Genomic DNA, 22971 nt, shown 5'->3' with positions numbered 1-22971 from the left:
TCCTCTATCCTGGTCCTGTTAGATCTCTCAGAGGCTTTTGATACCATCGACCACGGTATCATGTTCTGCCGGTTGAAGGGGCTGGGGGTGGGGGGCACCGTTCTGTGGTGGTTCTCCTCCTACCTCTCTGACGGGTCGCAATCTGTGTTGACAGGGGGGCAGCGGGCGACCCCGAGGCGCCTTGCTTGTGGGATGCCACAAGGGTTGGTCCTCTCGCCCCTTCTGTTCAACATTTATGTAAAGCCGCTGGGTGAGATTCCATCAGTACACTGACGACACTCAGCTGTACATCTCCACTCCAGGCCACCCCAACGATGCCCTTGAAGTGATGTCCCAGTGCCTGGAGGCCGTGCGGCCCTGGATGGGGAGAAACAGGCTCCAACTCAACCCTTCCAAGACCGAGTGGCTGTGGCTTCAGGCGTTCCGATATAGCCAGCTGGTGCCATCGCTGGCTATTGGGGGCGAATCACTGGCCCCCACGGAGAGGGCTCGCAACTTAGGCGTCCTCCTGGATGCACGGCTGTCTTTAGAAGAGCACATGGCGGCCGTGGCCAGGAGGGCTTTTTATCAGGTTCGCCTGATACACCAGTTGCGCCCCTTTCTGGATCGGGACTCCCTACGCACGGTCACTCAAGCACTCGTCACTTCCCGCCTGGACTACTGCAATGCTCTCTACATCGGGCTCCCCTTGGGGTGCACCCGGAGGCTACAGCTAGTCCAGAATGCGGCCACGCGGGGGATTATGGGAGCGACGGGGCGCTCACACATGACACCTCTCCTGCGTGAGCTGAACTGGCTTCCTGTGGTCTTCCGGGTGCGCTTCAAGGTGTTGGTGACCACCTTTAAAGCGCTCCATGGCTTAGGGCCGGGGTATCTGCGAAACCGCCTTCTGCCGCCAATAGCCTCCCACTGACCGGTTCGCTCGCACAGAGAGGGCCTCCTCAGGGTGCTGTCAGCCAGACAGTGCCAGCTGGCGACCCCCAGGGGGAGAGCCTTCTCTGTGGCAGCACCTGCCCTCTGGAATGACCTATCCCCTGAGATACGCACGATATCAGACCTCCGAACTTTTCGTCGGGCCCTGAAAACACACCTATTCCATCTAGCCGGGCTGGCTTGATCTCATCCTCTCAGTTTTAATTGAATTCGGTTTTAATTGGGTTGTTTTTAAATCTTGGGCCGAAATTATTTAATTGTTTTTTAAACTGTTTTTAAATTTTATATGCAATGTTTTATCTCAGCTGTACACCGCCCTGAGTCCCGCAGGAGAAGGGCAGTATAGAAATAAAATAAAATAAAATAAATAAAACTACCTTTATACAAAAGGGTATTGACTTGACTTTATTACAAAAATGAGTATTGCCAGTCAAAATAAAGATTTGAGTTCATTTATAATCAATTCCATGTTAATCTGGATTAGAAGTTTTGAAAGCCAAACTAGAGCAAATGGATGCAACCAACTAAAAGAATTAAGATATTATATTTGCCTCTATGTGTCAGATCCCTAAAAGTGATACTGCCATTCAATTGGGAGAAGGGGGAGACTTGGATTCGATTTACTAGCATTGCCTGTGTCAACAGATATTTTACAACCTATATCCTGGTGCCAAAGAGCCCTGAGATCTCCTTAACATGGAGGAATGTTTATGACAGCCATGTGGGCTGTTTCATTTTAAAGGATAATGATGTGAATACATATTTATTCGGGTTCTCAGGGCAGCTAGTAAAGAAAACATCTTCACACTTGTGTATTGGCTAAAATCTGCATTCTGGCTTAAGGGAGGGGTCACTACTGCTTTAATCCTACTTGTCTTGCCTAAGGATATTCAGAAGTTGCTTTGACTCCATTGCTGTCCCTTCTGCTTAATAAAAAGGTTCCTTTTGAAGTACTACGTTTCAAGAGTTTTTACTTTCTTAAGTTGGAAGGAGAGGCAATCCTTATAGAAAGCAAGGTCTGCAAAATGGTCAACCCAGAGAAGCAATCTTCGCTCTACTGAGGGGACCTTGCAAACCATGTCTGAATGAAGTAGAGAACTGGGAGAAGCCAAATGGTGGGGGGAAAGAGCAACCACCACCCAGTCAGATGCCTGTTTCATACACCTCATCGGAGAGGATGAGGTAACCCTGGAGAATCCTGAAAAGCCCTGCTGGTTAATTGGCATCGGAAAGAAAGATAGCTGGGATGAGAGAACCAGAGGAGTCACTCTCAGCTGTGACAACCGAAAACCGGGGTGGAAACTGGAACTAGAAGCCCTTGCTGACCAGAGGGAACTAACTGAAGCACCACTGAGGGAGGATTGTCTGAAGAGGCATATAACCCAATTGGTGATGGAAACTTTGGAAAAACTCAACATCTGAGGGGAGTCAGGATGACAACCAAAGAACGTTGAAAGGGCTGATGCCAGGGGAGGCACCCCCCTTCTGGAGCCCGCCAATCAAGCAGATGACGCAGCAGCAGCGGGAGAAGACCCAGAAAACCCTCCCCTCCAGGCAGCAGGCACACCAGCGCCCATCCCCAACCAGCCCCGAGTCCCGCAACTGGAAAGAGAAACTCCCTCCCTTGGGGTAAGGTTTGATGGGAATCCACAGTAATTAGGATTCTTTGTGGCACACGTGCTCACCTATATGCAAGAGTACAGGTGTGATTTCCAAACCCAAGGATCCTGAGTGCGAGTTGTAACCCTAACCCTAGAGGGTGCCACTGCCAGATAGATGGTGACCCTGCATAATGCCAATGCACCAGAACTGCAGGATTTTGACGGTTTCATGATGGCCTTGCATATACGGTTTGAGGACCCACTAGCAGATCTCAAAGCATGTGACTGCATTAAGGTGGTGAGGCAGGGGCGATGGCCAGTAGCAGAGTATACTGAAGAATTCCAGGACCTCACGTGTTGTGTGAACTGGCCAGAAGATATTTTAGTGAGTTGTTTCAAGGATGGGCTGAGTGATGATCTATACAATGCCTGTGTGGCCCGAGGTGCACCGAATCACCTACATGAGTGGTGGTACATCACCGCCAAAGAAGCTGAGATCGATATGGCCAGAAACCAGTACCGAGCAGGGTGAGCATGGAAGAAATCCCCACCCCAATGGAAGCAAGAGCCCCTCAAACCACAAACTGCATTTTCTCCAAAATCCTCAGCCTGTTTCAAGTGTGGAAAAGAGGGGCAGTGAGCTGCAGAGTGTTGTTCACAAACACCCGCCTGGAACCGCCCACCCCCACCGGGGGGGGAAACCTGCAAAACCTGGCCAGCATGGGAAGGAGACTGCCCTGAGGAGCAGGGAGATCGTAGAATTTCCATCCCCCCCTCTTTGAGGAGGAAACCCTGGCATCTCAGCAGGAGAAATTACACTCATTTGAAAGCGATCCAGAAGACGAACCACTGGTAAGCAAACCAATTAAACTGCTTACCCTCCCCTTAAGACTATTTATCCCAAACCGGGACAGGGAGATAAATATCTCTGCTCTAGTGGACTCAGGGTGTACCTGTTGTTTGATCAGCCCAACCCTAGTAGGGAAGTTGGGGATTAACATAAGAAAGCTGAAAAACCCCATCGCTTTCTGCCAACTAGATAGATCAATAGCAGGGGGGAAGCCAGCTTCTTTTGCCACTGAGCCTCTACATATAGGCATCAGAAACAATGAGGAAATACTTACATTTATAGTGGTACCTGGCATGGAATGGTCGTTAGTTTTGGGCCTTGCATGGCTGAAAAAATGGAACCCCAAAATCAATTGGAAACAAGGCATCATAAAATGTCAGATGCACGTGACTTTTGCTGAGAATTCACATAAAGGAACCAAGGGGGCAGACAACCGAGAAATAGCCATGCCTAGTCATGCCATGCCAACTGAGGGCATACCCATAGAATACAAGGATTTGGCTGAAATTTTTAGCAAAAAAGCCTCAGACAAGCTCCCTCCCCACTGCGCCACCAACTGTGCAATAGAAATCTTACCCAGCACTAAACTCCCTAAACCCAAGATGTACAGCATGTCACCAAGGGAATTGGAAGAACTGAAAACATTTATTGAGAAAAACCCAGCATTGAGGTTTCATTGAGCTAGCCCAACCAAAAATCGCAGCTCCAGTGTTATTTAGAGAAAAAAAAGATGGCTCAAAACGTCTCTGTATTGATTTTAGAAACCTGAACCGATCAGTGTGGAGAACATGTATCTTCTCCCCCTTATGAAATATATGCTAGCACACCTCGCTAAAGGGAAAGCTAGACTTAAGGGAGGCTTACTACAGTGTCAGAATTAAGGAGGGGGACGAGTGGAAAATGGCGTTTAACACCCCCCTTGGGTGCTACCAATTCAAGATGCTTCCCTTTGGGTTACAAGGAACCCCTGCAGTGTTTATGCAGTTAATAAATGAAGTGCTGCATCAGCATTTATATAAGGGGGTCCTGGTTTATTTGGACGACATTTTAATCTATCCCGAGACCAAAGCAGAACATGTAAAACTAGTCAGGGCGGTTTTAAACAAACTCCGCTCTGCCAAACATTATGCTAAGCTTTCTAAATGTGAATTCCACCAAGAGATGATTGACTATTTGGGGTACCGCATTTCACACCAGGGCGTAGAAATGGACCCTCAAAAACTGCAGGCTGTATTTGATTGGAAACTTCCATGCATGCATAAACAGTTACAAAGCTTCCTGGGTTTGCCAACTTTTACTGCCAGTTTATCCCCACTTTCGCTCAGATTGCCCTCCCCATTACCAAGCTCTTAAAAATGAAGGGGGAGGGCAACCCTAAACCGAAGCAGCCTTTGAACTGGACTATGGAATGCCAGGCAGCATTTGAAAAACTTAAACGGCTGTTCTCAGCAGAAACAATTCTAAAACACCCGGACACCGAGAAACAATTTGTTATACAAGCAGATGCCAGCGATGTGGCAATAGGAGCAGTCCTACTTCAGAAAAATGAGCAAGACCATGCACAACCATGCACTTACATATCCAAAAAGTTGAATGAGATTGAGCAAAGGTGGGCCATTTGGGAGAAAGAGGCTTATGCAGTTCGTTGGGCACTGTTAACCTGTTTAACAGTGCCCTTTTGAAGTCTGGACTGATCATAAAAATTTAGAAGCCCTAAAGATCCCAAGGAAACTCTTCCCAAAACAAGTACGATGGGCTCAGTACTTTAAACGGTTTGATTTTATTCTAAAATACCTCCGGTGGGGGGGGGGGACTTTCTGGCAGGTGCATTATCCAGAAAACCGCAATACAATAGTGCAAAGTCAGACGTAATCAAACCCATAGTACAAAACAATCAACTAGCCGCTAAAGTAATCACCAGATCCCAGGCAAAAAAAGAAACATTGACGGACAGTGATACCACCCAAACTTTTAAACAAGCATTGGCTACTGATGAATGGTTTTTGAATAACAAATCCAGCTGTCTGATGAAAGAAGACTTGGCTTGGGTGGGAGGGAAGTTGTATGTTCCAGCCAGCCAAAGACTACGCTTAATGGTAAAGTGCCACAACTCCAGATTAGCTGGACATTTTGGGTTTGTGAAAACTTTACACCTAATTAAAAGACAATTTTGGTGGCCATTACTAAAAAAGGACATAGAAAGCTATGTAGCTAGCTGTCCCATTTGTGCAGCAGCAAAAAGACGTCAGGGGAAAACCCCAGGTCTATTGCAGAAAGTAGCTGACCCTTCAGGGCCATGGAGAGAGATTACTATGGATTTCATTGTAGAATTGCCAAACAGTGAGGGAAATACTGTTATTTGGGTCATGACAGACCTGTTTTCAAAATAGGCACATTTTATACCTTGCCAAAAGATCCCATCTGCTAAAAGTTTAGCCAAATTATTCCTAATACACATTTATCGACTTCATGGAGCTCCACAAAGGATCATCTCTGACAGAAGGGTTCAATTCACCTCCAAATTTTGGAGGGCATTTTTGGACTTACTTGGTACTGGCCGGGATTGAGCTCCTCTCACCATGCGTGTACTAATGGTAATTCTGAATGTTTGAACTTGGTGCTAGAACAATATTTAAGAAGTTTTATTAATTTTCAACAGAATAATTGGACCGAACTTTTACCGTTTGCTGAAGTTGTGTTTAATAATGCTGTATACTCTAGCACTGGTTTTACCCCTTTTAGAGTAGCGACAGGCCAGGATTTCAGTCCCGTGCCTGAACTACCCACAGAAGAACCCACCATCCCCTCACTTAAGGAGTGGATGGATAACTTGCAAAACACATGGCCAGTGGTTAGATTAGCCTTAAAGGAAGCTAGAGAGGCTTTAAAATTCAAGCTGACAAGAAAAGGATGGAACCTAAACCTTTTCATGTTGGAGACAGAGTATACTTATCTACAAAATTCCTGAAATCATTACAACCATCAAAGAAACTAGGGCCAAATTTCATTGGACCTTTCCCCATCACTAGAGTCATCAATCCAGTTGCAGTTGAACTACTCCTTCCAAAGACACTCAGGCAAGTCCACCCAGTATTCCACATTAGTTTCCTCAAGCGAGAAGTAATCTCATCCCTCAGACCATCTGCATCTACATCACCTGTTCCCATCATGACTGAAGGTGAACAACACTTTGAAATCAAGGAAATCCTTGACTCTAGGATCCACAGAGGGAAAATCCAATACTTAGTCACTTGGAAACATTTACCATCAGCCCACAACGAATGGGTCGCTAAACACCATGTCAGGGCTCCTACCTTACTGAGAAAATTTAACTCCCAATACCCTAACAAACCTTGTTAGTATACTATCATGAAATTTTGTTTATATTTGTTTTTTACAGGTGGACCCTTTTGTTTTCTAAGGAAGGTGGCATGTCAGATCCCTAAAAGTGATACTGCCATTCAATTGGGAGAAGGGGGAGACTTGGATTCAATTTACTAGCATTGCCTGTGTCAACAGATATTTTACAACTTATATCCTGGTGCCAAAGAGCCCTGAGATCCCCTTAACGTGGAGGAATGTTTATGACAGCCATGTGGGCTGTTCACTTTAAAGGATAACAATGTGAATACATGTTTATTCGGGTTCTCAGGGCAGCTAGTAAAGAAAACATCTTCACACTTGTGTATTGGCTAAAATCTGCATTCTGGCTTAAGAGAAGGGTCACTACTGCTTTAATCCTACTTGTCTTGTCTAAGGGTATTCGACCTTGCTTTGACTTCATTGCTGTCCCTTTTATTTAATAAAAAGGTTTCTTTTGAAATAGTTTTTACTTTTACTCAAGAGTTTTTACTTTCTTAAGTTGGAAGGAGAGGCAATCCTTACATTTACTACATTTACATTTATTAGGAATAATTATTTGGGCCAGGTTCACTGATCTGAATATGGCAGTGCCATTTTACAGAAATGAAGATATATTTTAGACTGTCTCAGCCATGGCTAAATAAATGGGTATAAATTGCTAGTGTAGAAATGGGGAGATCCTCCCCAATGGAATCTTCATGTGAAGGTCAGAAGGAGCTCTAAAAAGAACTCTGGAATTTATTTATGCCATTAGGTCTTGGCAGGAAATCCAAAGAAATGATTTGCAATTTGTGTTTACTTTTTTCTTGAAAATATAGCACTGCCTGGCAGAAAAAACCAGCAGAGAACGGGTTCTTTGAATTGCACTTAAAGAAGCTTAATGACATAGAAGTAACCAGTTCCTTACTGCCAACTCAGTCATTAACAAATATGATCAATTTGCTGCTTACCTGGAAAATATTAGCTCTCATAAAGTTAGAGGAAATGGTTGCTCTCACAAAGGAAGCCTGTGAATAAAGCCTACTGTGGCAGATTAAAAAAAAACCTAAAACAACCTTGGACTAAAAGAATACATCAGGGCACAAAATCAACCTGCCTCTATACATAGTCAAGGAGAGGCAAGGAGCTGCTTGCAATGCACAAAACTCCCCCATTTACCTGTAAGGTCATATTTTATGATACCCATGGAAGAGAAGTTGGTGAATGTTTATAGTCAAGCAGCTCAGAAGCTCAAATAGGGAAGTCATCAACTCAGAAAAATGAACAAGAAGTTCCATGTCAGTACCAGCAAAGAATATGGAGGGTACCAATGCAATCGTTAAATTTTTATCTCTGTGTTTAAAGATACCTGCAATCAACAGGAAGATGCACGAGTTGTCAAACAGACTGAGAGCTAGGACAAGGTTAGTTCCCATTACTTCAGTGTAGGAGAAAGATTAAAATGTATTTAATTAGAGGATGGAGTCTGCAGGATCAAGCCCAATACAGCCTATCACAACTCAGAAAATAATCTGAAAAGAAGGGCCATATGAAGACAGCTGTGTAGCACCTGATCACCCTTGCTGGAACTCCTCAGACTAAATTTAGATTATATTGGACACAAATATGGGAGATGGTGTCTGTAGATGCCCACTGGACCTCCCACCACATGTCCTAAAATATCATTGTTGATAAACAGTGACTTCAGTTCCACAGTTGAAGGTTGAATTGCAGTACTGAGGCCAACTTTGTACTACCTTGTTTGTTAATGGAGTGATACAGTTTGGAAGTAACGTATGCCATCTTGAAAACCTCAAGGAGCTTGTATGTGTTGATATGACTGTTACAAGAACTATCCAGAATGGAAGGGCAGAGGACATTTTGCCCAGTATGAAGGCATCAGTAGTCAGAACCTCCATAGGCAATGGTGTGTAAAGGACAAACATTTTGGAAGTTTGTATAAATGAGAGCACTATAGCAGTGACCACTTGATCCTAGGATAGAGAGAAAGCAGGGGCCTTTCCATGCTTGAGTTCAGTTAGATATAGTGATACATTAGGTGCATCTGAAATTGAGTCTAAAGTGTGGCAGTGCTGGGTTTGATTGTGACGGTATGATTCTGCTGTTGATGTTCAGTGAGTGTCTGAAGATAGGGAGCTTGTGGTAAAGAGGAAGGCTTTGACTTGGCTGGCCTTGTTTTACTAGAGAAGATGGTGAGGATTTTTCAATGTTAATGTCAAGGGGGTAGATACATTCAATTGTTGACAAATGGACCAGGCAGATGAGGCCTGATCAAAATGGGTCAGGACTGATTTGAATACTGAAAAGCACTGAACGTTTGCCCTAGTGTAGCAAGTTAGATGGGCAGGGACACAACTGCCAAGATAGAGCAGCTTTCAAACAACTGCATGAGCCTGCAGAAAGCTATGGCTGGTTTGAAAAGTTTTAAAAATGTTTTTCATATATGCTGTTGCATTTTGAAGCACTTCTTTTAATCAATTCAGACAACCAACTCTACTTCTGTTAGTAGGACATACTCTTGGCACTATATCCCAGCGATGTTTGAAAGGGTCCTTGTGAAGTAGCGACCAGTGGTTCTCTGGGAGTTTGGAACAGCAGCAAATGGAATGGGAAGACAAAAGCCATAGATATATGATCTAAACCAGGGGTCTCCAACCTTGGCAATTTTAAGCCTGGCGGACTTCAACTCCCAGAATTCTGGGAGTTGAAGTCCTCCAGGCTTAAAGTTGTCAAGGTTGGAGACCCCTGATCTAAACCACGGGTTCAAACTTGCGGCATCACGTTGCCATCATATGACATTTTATTTTTATTTATTTTTATTTTATTTCAAATTTATATACCGCACCTTCTCCCGAGGGACTCAGGGCGGTGTACAGCCAAATAAAAACATACAATACAAGCATTAAAAACAATTAAAAAAAATATATATTAATTTGGCCCAGTTTAAAAAGACAAACCAATTAAAATATTTAAAAATATGTTAAGCCAGCCCGGCTTGCTGAAAAAAGAAAGTTTTAAGGGCACGGCGGAAGGCACCGAGGTCTTGGATTCTCCTTATCTCTGGGGGCAGCTGGTTCCATAGGATAGGTGCCCCCACAGAGAAGGCCCTCCCCCTGGGGGGTCACCAGCCTACATTGTTTGGCTGATGGCACCCTGAGGAGGCCCTCTCTGTGGGAGCGCACGGGTCGATGGGAGGTTGTCGGTAGCAGCAGGCGGTCTCGAAGATAACTAGGTCCTATGCCATGGAGCGCTTTAAAGGTGGTAACCAACACCTTGAAGCGCACTTGGAAGACCACTGGGAGCCAGTGCAGCTCGCGCAGGAGTGGTGTTATGTGGGAGTGCCATGCAGCTCCCGTAATTACCCACACGGCCGCATTCTGGACCAGTTGGAGCCTCCGAGTGCTCTTCAAGGGGAATCCCATGTAGAGAGCATTGCAGTAATCCAGGCGAGAGGTGACGAGGGCATGAGTGACTGTGCACATGGAATCCCGATCAAGAAAGGGTCGCAACTGGCGAATCAGGCGAACCTGACAAAAGGTCTCCCTGGCTACAGCTGTCAGATGTTCCTCCAAGGACAGCTGCGTATCCAGGAGGACTCCCAGATTGTGCGCCCTCTCCGAGGGGGCCAAAGACTCGCCCACAATAGTTAGCGATGGAGTCAGCTGACTATATAGGGATGCCGGGAACCACAGCCACTCAGTCTTGGAAGGGTTGAGCTTGAGCCTGTTCTTCCCCATCCAGATCCGCACAGCCTCCAGGCACTGAGACATCACTTCGTTGGGGTGGCCTGGGGTGGAGATGTACAGCTGGGTGTCATCAGCGTACTGGTGGTACTTCACCCCAAAGCCACGGATGATCTCACCCAGCAGCTTCACATAAATGTTGAACAAAAGGGGTGAGAGGACCGACCCCTGAGGCACTCCACAAATGAGAGGCCTCAAGGTCGACCTCTGCCCCCCTGCCAACACAAACTGCGACCGGTCAGAGAGAAAGGAGGAGAACCACCGTAACACGGTGCCCCCCATCCCCAACTCTTCCAACCGGTGCAGCATGATACCATGGTCGATGGTATCAAAAGCCGCTGAGAGGTCTAACAGGGCTAGAACAGAGGAGCAATCCCTGTCCCGAGCCCTCCAGAGATCATCAACCAACGTGACCAATGCCATTTCCGTGCTATGCCCAGGCCTGAAACCCGACTAGAATGGATCTAGATAAGACGTTTTCTCCAGGAATTGCGGAAACTGTCGCACGACCACACTCTCAACAACCGTCGCCACGAAGTGAAGGTTGGAGACAGGACAGTAGTTGGCCAATACTGCCAGGTCCAGGGAGGGCTTCTTGAGGAGAAGCCTCACCACCGCCTCTTTCAAGGCAGTGGGGAAGTAACCCTCACTCAACGAAGCGTTAATAATTCCCTGGAGCCAGCCTCGTGTAACCTCCCGGGAAGTCAATACTAACTAGGAGGGACACAGGTCCAATAAACATGTGGCCGCACTGAGTCTCCCCAAGATCCTGTCCACGTCATCCGGAGTCACAGAGTCAAACTCTTCCCAGATAACATTCTCAAGACTGTTCCTCGTCACCCTGCCTGAAACTACCCAGTTAGAGTCCAAATCCCCCCGGATCCGAGCGATTTTGTCATACAGATATTGTCCGAAATCCTCAGCCCTGCCTTCCAATGCCTTTTGCAATGCCTTTTGCAATGTTTTTTCCCTTTGCGGAGCTGGGAGTAGGCGTGGCCTATGCATCTGGCCCATGGGCCACCAGTTTGACACCCCTGAAAAGCATGCAATGTCTCAGAAGGTTTTAAGATTGCTTCCAAAATATGATGTTTAGGTTACCAGTTCTAGAAAGAATCCACCAAAAAAAATGCAAATAAAGCTAAACTATGTCTGCTGAAAGGGAGACGTTTACTCCAGCGTGAAAGAAGGCTTCAAAACCATAAAGCCAAGGTTAAGCTAGAAACTCAGTAAGGTGACTCAATACTGCTTAAGAACTCATTACGTTGGACAACACCAAAAAACACAACATTGGATGAAGAAAAATGGAAGGTATTGAGAGATATAATGCATATAGATCAATGCTCCCACCAAATTTCAAAGCCCTGGAACGTTCTGACTGGAACTCCGTGTGAGGGCCAAACCTTTGATTCAGAAACTCTCAATGAAGAAACCTGGTCCAGTTCCAATCTGTACTCAAAAAGGATTTCACTGACCAACAGTTTAATGCTTCATTCATATTTTTCTTGGCATAAAAAACAAGCTCACAACAAGTATAACCTACTATAGGTGTCTGGGGTAAAAAAAAAGAAGTCAAAATGGGAAATCACATCCAACGATTAAAGGGCAAGACTTCAATTGCAGAGTTAGGACTCCTATTTTTATTTATTTTTTACTCCTTTTCGTGTTCCCCTAAGTATCCTGATTTCATGTTGACTTCCAGCAGAACATAACTATTGTTTTACTTCTTAAAAAGCAATAATTTGTTGAGAAACAAAAGGTATTATATAGCTGTTTCCCCATGCATGTTTGCCTTTTATAAATTCTCATAGTTTTAAAATAATTTACATAACAAATTGTCAGTGAATATTACAATAATATTCTGCATTTCATTTCATATTCAGGAATATGTTTAGAACATTTTTTTCATCTTCTCTTACAGTGGCAGAATATTAATCAGCATTTAATTTTAGATATCTGAAGGTTTTTGAAAAATCTTTCAATTCTACAAAATATCAAAATCTAACTATTTTAGATTTTGTCCAAGACCATCTGAAAATTCCTGCTCTCTCTTTTCAAATGATGAAACAGAATGAGACAGAAAGAAAATACCAACTAATATGAATGGTGTGCATTTGTGTACATATGTGTAAGGGATGCTATGTTGCTGGTGCAAGCAAAGAGGCAGATATTAGGCATATGCGGTTGCCTAATGTAAGAGTATGCCTGAGTACACAAGGGTGTAAATTCTGCCACAGGTCTGTTCTCACAAAGAGGAATTGTTTTCAGTATTAAGTGAACTATATGCTAACTCTCAGTTCCTCAGAGAACCAAGGAGCCAATTGAGAACGGCGCTGGGTCAGAGTCGCAAAGGCACAACGTGATCCAAAGCCCCAGCCCCTCTCCCAGGCCGCCACTAGTTCTTCAGTCGAGTTGTGAGCCAGAGCCTCAGGGATTGGCCCAAGCTCCATCAGGAACCTATCCGGGTCCATCAGGCACCTGAGACGGAACCATCTAACCAGTTCCGTCTCCCTGCGGCGAGGGTTAGCGGTTTGAAAGTCCAGTTGGAGGAGTGAATGATCAGACCATGCCAAGGGCTCGGTGACTAAGTCCCCTATTTCTAGATCATTCTGCCACTGACCAGAGATAAAAATCAGATCCAGAGTGTGTCCCCCCGTGTGTGGGGGGCCATAAACTAACTGGGTCAGGTCCAAGGCCATCATGGAAGCCATGAACTCCCGAGCCACCATAGACGTTTCACCGACCGATGGCAGGTTGAAATCCCCCATAACCATAAGCCTGGGGGTATCAACCGCCACCCTGGCTATCACGTCAGGCAGCTCGGGTAGGGTCACGGTTGCATAGCAGGGAGCCAGATACACAATCAGCAGGCCCACCTGCACCCCCTGACCCCCTCTTCACAAGGAGGGACTCACATCCGGCTATCTGAGGAACAGTGGCCTCCCTCAGACATAGACTTTCATTAATAATAACCACCACCACCCCGCCCCTTCCCTGAGCCCTTGGCTGATGGAATGCCCGGAAACCTGGCGGGCACACTTCAACAAGGGGCACCCCCCCTTTCCGAGCCCAGCCAGGTCTCCGTAATACCCACCAGGTCTGCACCCCCCTCCTGAATAAGATCGTAAATGAGGGGGGCTTTATTTACCACGGACCTAGTGTTGTACAACATCAGCCGGAGGCTCGGGCCCTGAGGATCTGAACAACCTGGGGAACGAGAAAAGCATTGGGGACCGGAGTGCGCAATCGCTCGAAGATAGCGAGTGTGCACTCCCTGAACATATGGCCCCCTGCTTCTGCCATATCTGCCCCTCCCTCTCACAGTACTGATAGAACAGCCCTCCCTAAGTCGAGCCCCGGCCCCCTCCCTAACATCCGACCCTGTGTCCCTATTGCCACAGCCCCTCGCAGGGCCCGGTCTTGACCCAGATGGATTATCCCCCCAAACCCACCCTGGTCCCCCCCCAAACCCCTTAAAATTTTAATTAAAAACCCACTTTAAAAAACCCTCAGTCTCTTCTTTGCCGCATGCCATTTCTCGGGGTTCTTTTCCCAGTGTGCAATGTTCAAGGATGCTGGATAGGAAGCCACTGAAATCCAGAGATTCCTTCTTATTATACATAGTTTTATTGAACTCAGTGGAACTTTCTTATGATCTGCCATGTACAAGGTCCATCTTATTTATTTAAGATGCAATGACATTCTAGGTTGCTAATAATAATAAAAAGGGCTTATGCCTGTGGTTGTTAATCTCTGGAAGCAAAAATGTGTGAAAAACAGAAGTATTCCTGAGAAATAATCCACCAGTGCTTTGAAATACTACATGGAAGAATAAACTCTCTTGCTTGAAATACTGTACATATGGAAAATTTGGTAGGAGGATTCCATATGGTAATGCCTGAAGTGTCTTATTTGGACCACATTCTTATGTGCTACATTCATGCAATTACTTACACTTGTGATTGAAGAATCCATTGTACAGACTGCCCTGAAGTGTGGACATTTCCTCGTGATTTGTTGGAAGAGGAAAATGAACTCTTAATAATGCAACTATAACAGCTTTGAAAGAAAATGAATGCAGGGTTATCATGGTTTTGGAATTGTCCACTAAGTGTTGGTATATTTTCTGTAAATGCTTATGTACTGGAAACTTTGAACAACAGAGAAAATAACATAACAAAAAACTGAAATAAACAATGAAAAGCTATGAAAAAGTTATCAGGGTTGGTTTGTTTGAAAGATGCATGACTATTAGAGGTTTGTGCACTGCCTAGCACTCAGTCTCCCAAAGTTGCAAGATCTAAACCTCTGGGAGAGCAAATCTGAAGCACTGCCAAGCCGTATTGTCTTAAACTACCTTTTTATCTGTTTTTAAGAGGTGCTGTCTTTGTTTGACAGCTGTGAAGGCTAAATTGGCCAGGTCGTTCTTGTCTCTCCTTTCATTTTAGAGTATATAGGCAGCAGAGTAGCAGTTACATGGGCGTCTGCTGGTCTCTTGTCCCCCCACTTCCTTTTGCTGAAGTGGGGGAACGGGCTATACAATGGGGCCCAGATGCAGCTGGAATCCTGTTGAAATTTCAGGGATATCAATGAAAGAGGCACCATCTTTGGGTGGCAATCTAACAATCCTAGCCTTGAAAAAAGTAGACAGTCATGAGAGAGCTCTTTGTACACATTAGAAATAAATCCATGGGCATTCCATGTTCTGACAGGGGATCCTGAGTTGGATTTGAATTTAAGGTATTTGAAGGACAGAGTCCAAATTGAAATATCCCTCTCCTCTAATAACCCTGCATGCTTAAACAATACTGCTGCTCTTCTGAAAAGAAAAAGAAAAGGCAATCAACTCCATACAGCAGTGATTCCCAACCTTTGCAGCTTGGTGGATCGGGGGTGGGGTGGGGAGAGGAGTACTGGGCCATGTAAATGACAGGCCAGTATGTACGCAAACACTTGCACTATTGCATGAGTGGCAGGCCGGTGTGCACAGCTCAACTTGTGCAAACAGCAGGCTGGTGTGCACATGCAGGAGTGCCTGCTGCTTGTACAAGTTGAGCTATGCGTGAGCACGCACACATGCGCTCCAGCCAGCCAGTCGCGGGGTCCTATTCCCAACAGGCCAAAGCCCGGTAGCGGGCCACAGCCCAGGGGTTGGGGACCCTTGCCATACAACATTTCTTTTCTTCTATTTCTGGAGGGCAAAAGCAACCTGATATTTTGCACTGCTGTTTTAAATTGTTTTATTTAACAGCATCATTAAGCGAAACACAGGACAGAACATTCTACTTTCAATTTAATCACTACTAGATGCAAATTTTATTGCAAAACAACTAGTCCTTTCCCCAGTTGGGCATAATGTAGTGTTTTTAAAGTTTGCTTTCCATATTTTTTTTAATGAACTTCCATCCCATCTACACATATCACCAAGTCAGTCAATGTGGCACTTAGCCTACTGTATTTCTTTCCCTCTTTTTAAATTATAGGCCAAAAATATAAGGAATATGCAATTCAATAAGAAATATGTTTCAGCCTTGTGGTATAGTCTTTCCCTGATCAGCAGAATGGAGAACTTGGTAATACATTAACAATTATTATGAATTAAATAATAAAATATATAATTTTTGCATAATACTGGCTATTGGAATAATTAATTGTCTCACCCCCCCCCCCCCAGACAATTGAGGCAGAAAGGAAGCCTACTCTACCCCCTCAAATAATCCTTTGGGGTGAATGACACCCATTCAGATGTATTAAACTTTTCTGGCATAACTTTTCTGGACTCTATTCAGAATGCAGTATTCATAAAAATGAACAGAAAATCTTTTGAAAACACTATTTAAGCTGTGTGATCAGCAATGGGAAGTTTCAGACTATTGCCCTGGTTTTGTTAAATTTATTTTCCTATATTTAGCTTTTTCTTGAATTATTTCATGCGCATGTAAAGTTAATAGAATTTTGTCAAGGGATGAGAGGGAGATGAAAGAAACTTACCCAGGTGGTATTTTGGGTAACAGTTTGATATTTGGCCAGTACTACATAATGGCTTCTTATTCCTTTTCTTTCTGTTCAGCTCAGTGAACTTGCATTGTGTCTTCTTCATTTTTTTAGGGGTCTCCATTGGGCCATCCTGAAAAGCGGCACGTTTGCTTGACTTCTTGACTTCAGTAAGCAAGCTGGAATGCCTGCTTCTGTTAGAAGCCCCTCTGTTCCTTTCACCATTATCAGCCATGCTCTGCTGAACAGAGGGGGACCTCAAAGGACAACCATTGTTTTCTGGGGAGTAGATGTGGCTGCTGCAATGTTCCATAGATTCTGAAGTACAGATGGCAAAGTTCTTATTAAACACATGCTGTTTATCCACTGGATTAATTTTCTTCAAAAATATTCGACAATCCTTAAAGGTTTGCTCTCTCCATGCACTTTCATTACATTCATTAGGGGCATGTGCTTGTCCAATACTTTGCTGATTGCTGTACATGGATTTACTACTTGGCCTACAGTTTGAGACTGAGTCACACTTTGTGCTGAGGTCAGACAATTGTGCATCTTGTTGAATAAATGCATCTCTGATTTCATTTCCAGTTGCTGAAGTGATTCTGTAAGATTCCAACAAAGTTGTTGGTTGAGTTTCTACTGGGTCATTCTCAAGGCTTGTACATATTTTGTTAAGTTTCCTACTTGAATTAGTCAACCACTGACTTTGGCAGAAGAATCGCAAGTTTTTCTTTTTTGATTTCCAGTCAGATGTTCCATGATTATACAGTTTTTTCACTTGTTGCCATCGATCGTGTTGCAAGTTCTCAAATTTAGTTCTCAATTTAGCTAAGGTGAAGCTATGCTCCTTGCTTAAGACTTGAGATCTGACAATTTTATGTAGAAGCTGCAATTTTCCTGTTGATTTTGAAGGTGTGGACAGTGCAAATTTTTTAAAGTGCTTTCTCAAAGGACTAGTATTACAATCATATTGTCTTGTTCCCATTTTGAACTGCCTTGTACTAATTACTTCAAAAGGATCACGAGCATTTGCTTTTCTGACTAGTGATAGTGATTGTGTTTCTGTTGTTTGCATAAACCATGCACATAGATCATCTATACTGCATTTTTTCTGGAAAAGCATTCTTATAGGTGAATTTTCCAGTTCCAAAATGCAGGAGTCCAAAGGATTTGATACTTCAATGTTACTATCTTGTTCAATATGACATGTTCCATTATATGGCCATTTCTCATATTCTTCTCCATTCACATGCAACCAAGTCTTAGTTATCTGGTCATATCTACTGTTTAGTTCTTTTAACAAAGAATCATTAGAAATAGAAGGATCCCACCATCTAAGGGAATTGGATGAAATTATGGGATCCAAAGTCATTTCACCGACGGATCTGGATTTACTATTCTCAGAACTACTTTTTGCATTGTCTGCCCTTGTACTTATTGAGGTATGTTTGGGTGGCATTTTTGAATGCTTTACTTTGTGATCTTTACCATTTTTCAAGCAGGGTTTACACGGTTTATGCAAAAAGGCACGTTTACAAGAAAATGAGCTAGAAGATGCTAATGAATGTACAAAAGGCAATGATGGTCTTCTAAGAGAGTGTCTCAAATGAGTTTCAGACCTTTTTGAAGCAATGATAATCTTGGGTGAAAAATTCCCTGCTTCATCATTGCGAAGGTTTTTAAAATCATATCTTTTATTGCATTGCTTAGCATCCTTCTTAAATGGTTCATTTCTTTCTGACACAGCTTCTTGCTCTAAGGGAGGCAGGCAGCTGTTGACACACACTTTTCTTTCCTGAGATGAAATCTGATTAATAGTCACTGATATGCCAGATATTTTTACTTTTGCTGGCCTACCAGGTTTTCTAATTATATTTAAAGGCTTTTGGTTTGGTCTGATATTGCTGCAATGAGATGGTAGAACAGGGCTGCTTTCTAGTGGTCTAACATCCTCATAGCCACATTTAGATGCCTTTTCTGTTGTAGAATATTGCATAATTTTAGATTTTGGCAAGTTGTTCCTGGCATCTGAGCTCAGTGTTATTTGATCAGGGTCACATACAACACTGCAGTAGCTGCGAGGTTCTGGTGCAGTTTTAACTATATTTAGGTTACTTTCTGAAACACACCTCTTAATCCTTCGAGACCTTCCAAAAACAACAGTCACTGTAATATTTTTGTAAATGTTCTCTTCCTCTAGGCATTCCATGTTACAGTTGGCATTTTTTGCAACACCAATGGAGTCTTTCCTATGACTACCATTATTACTCACATCAGCTTTTGGTTTGGGAGGTCGTCCAATCGGACGTTTAATTTGTTTTACAACCTGGGGACCAATTTTTTTGGGTCTCCCAGGTTTTCTTTTCAGGGAGGATCCAGTGTTGCCTTGTTCCACAGGTTCTTCCTTAAGCTTAGGATTGGTTACAGTGGCAACTGTTGTAGGAAAACCAGTTCTTATTTTATTTTTATCTGTATTTTCATTATAGCTGCATTTATTAACAGATGCTTTTTCATCAGAATCCTTTGCCTCCAACTGTTTTCCCAACAGCTTATTTGTTTTCTCCTGAAGGGAATAAAGATCTATGTTTAATTTGGATGAATCATTTAGTGTGTACTTGACTCCTTCACTGCTATTAATCTTGGAAAGGAACATAAGTTTTATAGGGCTAGTGTAATTCAATGTTGATGAATTATCCCCCAAATGAGAATTTCCTTGGGAAATTGAGGGTTTCAAAAGTCTTTCATATTCTTCTTCACAAGATACATTTTCTTTTTTGGGCACAAAATCATTTTTGTTGCTACTTCTACCTGTTAAATGACTCTGTGGTAACACATGTTGTCCCTTACTTCCAGTTTCACTCATGCTAATAAGGCCACTTTTAGATTTACTGTTGGCATCAGAATTTTGAAGGTCTTTCATTTTGCCCAATATTTTATAACCATTACACATGGGCTCTGTGGCCTTTTGAGCCATATTCATTGTATCTTCCAAACGCTTTATAACAACATGTAGATTGGTTTTCTGCATAATCTTATTTATATTTTCATTGCTACATGACTTAGCTTGAAAATCTTTGAGAATTTTATCCCCTTCTATGCTAGCAGCAGATTTTGATTTTATGTTTTTCCTTAATAAAAAATTGTTTGCTACATACAAAGAGCACCATCTAGGAGAGAAAATGTTATGTCTGGTTCTTTCCAGGCCTCTATCATAATTTCCTTTCACACCAGCTGGATCCACATGTAGTTCAATTCCACATTGTGTTTTAGCCAAAACCGTTTGAGAGATTGTAGAGCTGTTTGCTGCAAATGTTACAAAATCAGAATTAATTTCTGAGCTGATGAGAGGTAGTTCTATAGTTTCTTCTTGATCTAGTGGCAAAAGCTTTGACTTAGAAGAATATGTCCCATCTTTATTTTCGTAGCCTTGTAAATCAAGCTGTTTTAATGTATTGTATTTGTCATTTTTTGTATATTTTTTAACTTTTCTCTGTGAGATTGCCTTCTTTCTTAAGAAAGTTTCATCAAAGCTAGCCAACTCTCTTTTAATTTGCAAAGACTTTTGTCTAAATAGACATGAATTGGGAAAACTATGCATTGCAAACAAAGTTTCTTGTCGTTTACGAAATCTTGTTTGTATAATTTTATTTTCCACTTGCTTATCATGTTGATTCAGTAATTCTGTAAAATTATAATCATTGGCCTTAGCATCATGTAAGAGAGATGTAATGAAGTTCCGTAATTTAGAATCGGCTTCTATTCTCCCATCACTCTTAAGTAATTTTCCCAATATTTCTGTATCAGTAGTTTTTATTGATTTCAACTTCTCATTGATTCGATCCATTAAATCCTGAAACACATCAGCATTTTCAACCTTTTCAAGCTTATCAGAAATTGTAAGGCTATTTTCTTGATTCACACTTACAATGCCTTCCTGCAGGTTATTGGGCACTTCTGCAAGATATATTTGATCTTTCTCTAGTTCAGCGGGAAACAGTGAAGGAGGCTGGTTACAGGTTTTTTCAGGTCTGTTATCTTCAGCTAATTCCTTCAGAGAATTGTACCCATCAGCTTCCACAGGAGACAATGGAGGTGGTGAAGGGCTGCGCCCTTGGCTACCCTTATTAATTTTTTGCCCTCTTGAAAAGAGGTATGTATACAAATCTGCCCGGGTAGAATAGATTTTACACAGTTGTAGCTGTTTGGGACAACACCCATGAGGATGGCAAAGCAAAGAATTTTCTTTGTTCATCACTGTGTTAACAAAGTCTGGGGTCATTGAGTGGCATGTCAAACAATCCTTATCTGGTCTTACATTTTGTGAACGGCACCTTTTCATCAGCACGTTGTCATCACAACTGAAGCCTGGAATATGAACCTCATCTTCCTCTCTCTCAGAATATTTAGGGTAAGACAGTTGACTACTGCAACCTGAATAACATGATTCTTGGATGAAAAATTTCAACATGGCTAAAGTCTGATGCCAATGATATGAACATAAGGAAGCCAACACCTTGTTTAGAGTAGAGTTTCCTCTTTCCAATTTAGTTGTTTCCTCTAGTTTTGCACCAGCAGCTGTACTTGAACTGAAAACATAAAGCAGATCGAAACAAAAAGTAAATTACAATTAAATATGGAACATATGATAAAACCTAATGAAAATATGGTATCATTCAAAGCTTATAAAAATGTTCTATTTATAAAAACTTCCACTCAATGCATTTTGTAAACACATTGTAAAAGAAAAGGGAAAAAAAACTTAACAAAAAGATTTAGCAAGATGTGTTTTTCCATGTAATGCATTCAGTAGCATCCTGTTTACTATTTTAAGAGCAATTAAAGAAATATTTTTTTAATTCAACATTTAAATAAAGAAATTATGGTTGTGATCCTAACTATATTTTAATCATACACAAATTATATTGAAATCAGCAAGGACTCAGATGTCTTCTGTATAAATTCCACTTTAAAATAAGAAGTCCCATGTATCTTAAAAATACATTTTGGACTACACATATACCCAGCACGGAGATGACATCATATGTGCAAGGCACAATTTTTGTACTTAAGTGTCATATTTATGGAGGAGACTGACAGTTTGTTGAGCAGCCCCTTATTTTTTAATAATGATATTTAGGATTACGGAGGAGTACATATACAAATTAAATGTCATTTGAAGCTTTTCTATGAAAGGTCCAATGGAATAAAAACCAATTCCTTTTTATGAATTTATTTTAGAGGGCAAGTATATAATTAAGCAAATTAGTATATTTAATTCTCTTATTACATTAATGAAAATAAAAATGTGCTTAACTTGATCTACCTACGTGCTTAACTTGATCAATTTCTTTTTAATTGAAAGTAAGCTATCTTCTCAGAGAATCATTTCTTTTTAAGTCTTTGCCACAAATTTATTTCCTTGTCTTTCTCTTGTGTATAATTAGAATTTAACCCAAGTGGACTTCCTAGGACCTTGAGGGACAAGGTTAACAAACTGCAATATATAATGGATACTTTTCTTGTAAACTAAACTATATACAGAGCTCTATTTTATTAATTATTATAATGGCTTTCAGATGGCAGATATATATTTATCTGTATATATTTTAGTTTATAAAAAACTATATACACACAGTGATTACACACACACACACACACACACACACACACCACTATGTGTATAAATATGTGTCTTCCTCTAGAATTATTCAGTGAAGTAAGATATAACTAAGAATTCACCTACAACACCTACTGCTTGAAATATTCCAACTACAAAATATTAAAAATTGTTACTACTTACCAAGTCATTAATTCAAACTGAAAAGTTAATTGTTCACAACAAAAAGTAAATAGTGATTTAAGGGGGGAAATTGCATAATGCAGCCTCAAATATTAATGTCTATCAATACTTTTAAATGTATTAATATACAATTCTGTTTCAGAAAAGTAATGTATTTCAAACAGATCACCAAACTCTGAACATGACACACTATCCCAGCAATAAAGTGCAATCTACTCCAAAATTACAACCATATGATAGTAATATATCAGGTTTCCTGTCTAACCAGTTTAAGAAATGACTGTTTTGATTCCTGCCTTTCTGAAGAAACCAATTAATATGATGCAACATCAATAACATGTCTATGTAAAAGCATATTAAATATCCATTATCTCCAGCTAAATTATCTCAGGCTTCTACCCATTTGGTTGACAAGTCACTGGTAATCTGAGAATTAATAGGCATTAGATGGCTAAATGATGTGATCCTTCCAAGGGCAACTCCATCTACAAAGTATGTAAGTTTCTTTGCAATGGAAGTACTGACCATAAAGAGTTCTGCAAAGCAGGGCTGATGAAACTATTTGGTAACTATACTGTAAGCAAAAGTGATAAATCTTGCTCTTAACTCTGCATGTATAACTATATGTATGTTTAGCCCTGTTCACACAGTATGCAAGCTTTTAGTATGGAAAGTGATATCTCTTCAGTA

General features: G+C 42.0%; 1 protein-coding gene across 9 annotated transcripts in view; it reads right to left on the bottom strand.

Moving 5' to 3' along the window:
- Positions 1 to 22971, bottom strand: part of LCORL (ligand dependent nuclear receptor corepressor like) — a 151221-nt gene that overhangs the window by 4537 nt on the left and 123713 nt on the right. For 7 of the 9 annotated variants that reach the window (XM_034442728.3, XM_034442731.3, XM_034442729.3 and 4 more), the window contains exon 7: positions 16479 to 21067. In XM_034442728.3, coding sequence (XP_034298619.1) covers positions 16479 to 21067 — 4589 coding nt within the window. Of the gene's footprint in view, positions 1 to 14095; positions 21068 to 22971 lie in introns of those variants that run through there. The other 2 variants (XM_087875205.1, XM_034442733.3) reach the window with 2 other exon arrangements.

This window comes from Pantherophis guttatus, chromosome 8 (genome assembly GCF_059756535.1).
Source record: "Pantherophis guttatus breed Tessera chromosome 8, ASM5975653v1, whole genome shotgun sequence".
NCBI lineage: Eukaryota > Metazoa > Chordata > Lepidosauria > Squamata > Colubridae > Pantherophis > Pantherophis guttatus.
This window is presented reverse-complemented; position numbering and strand designations above follow the sequence as displayed.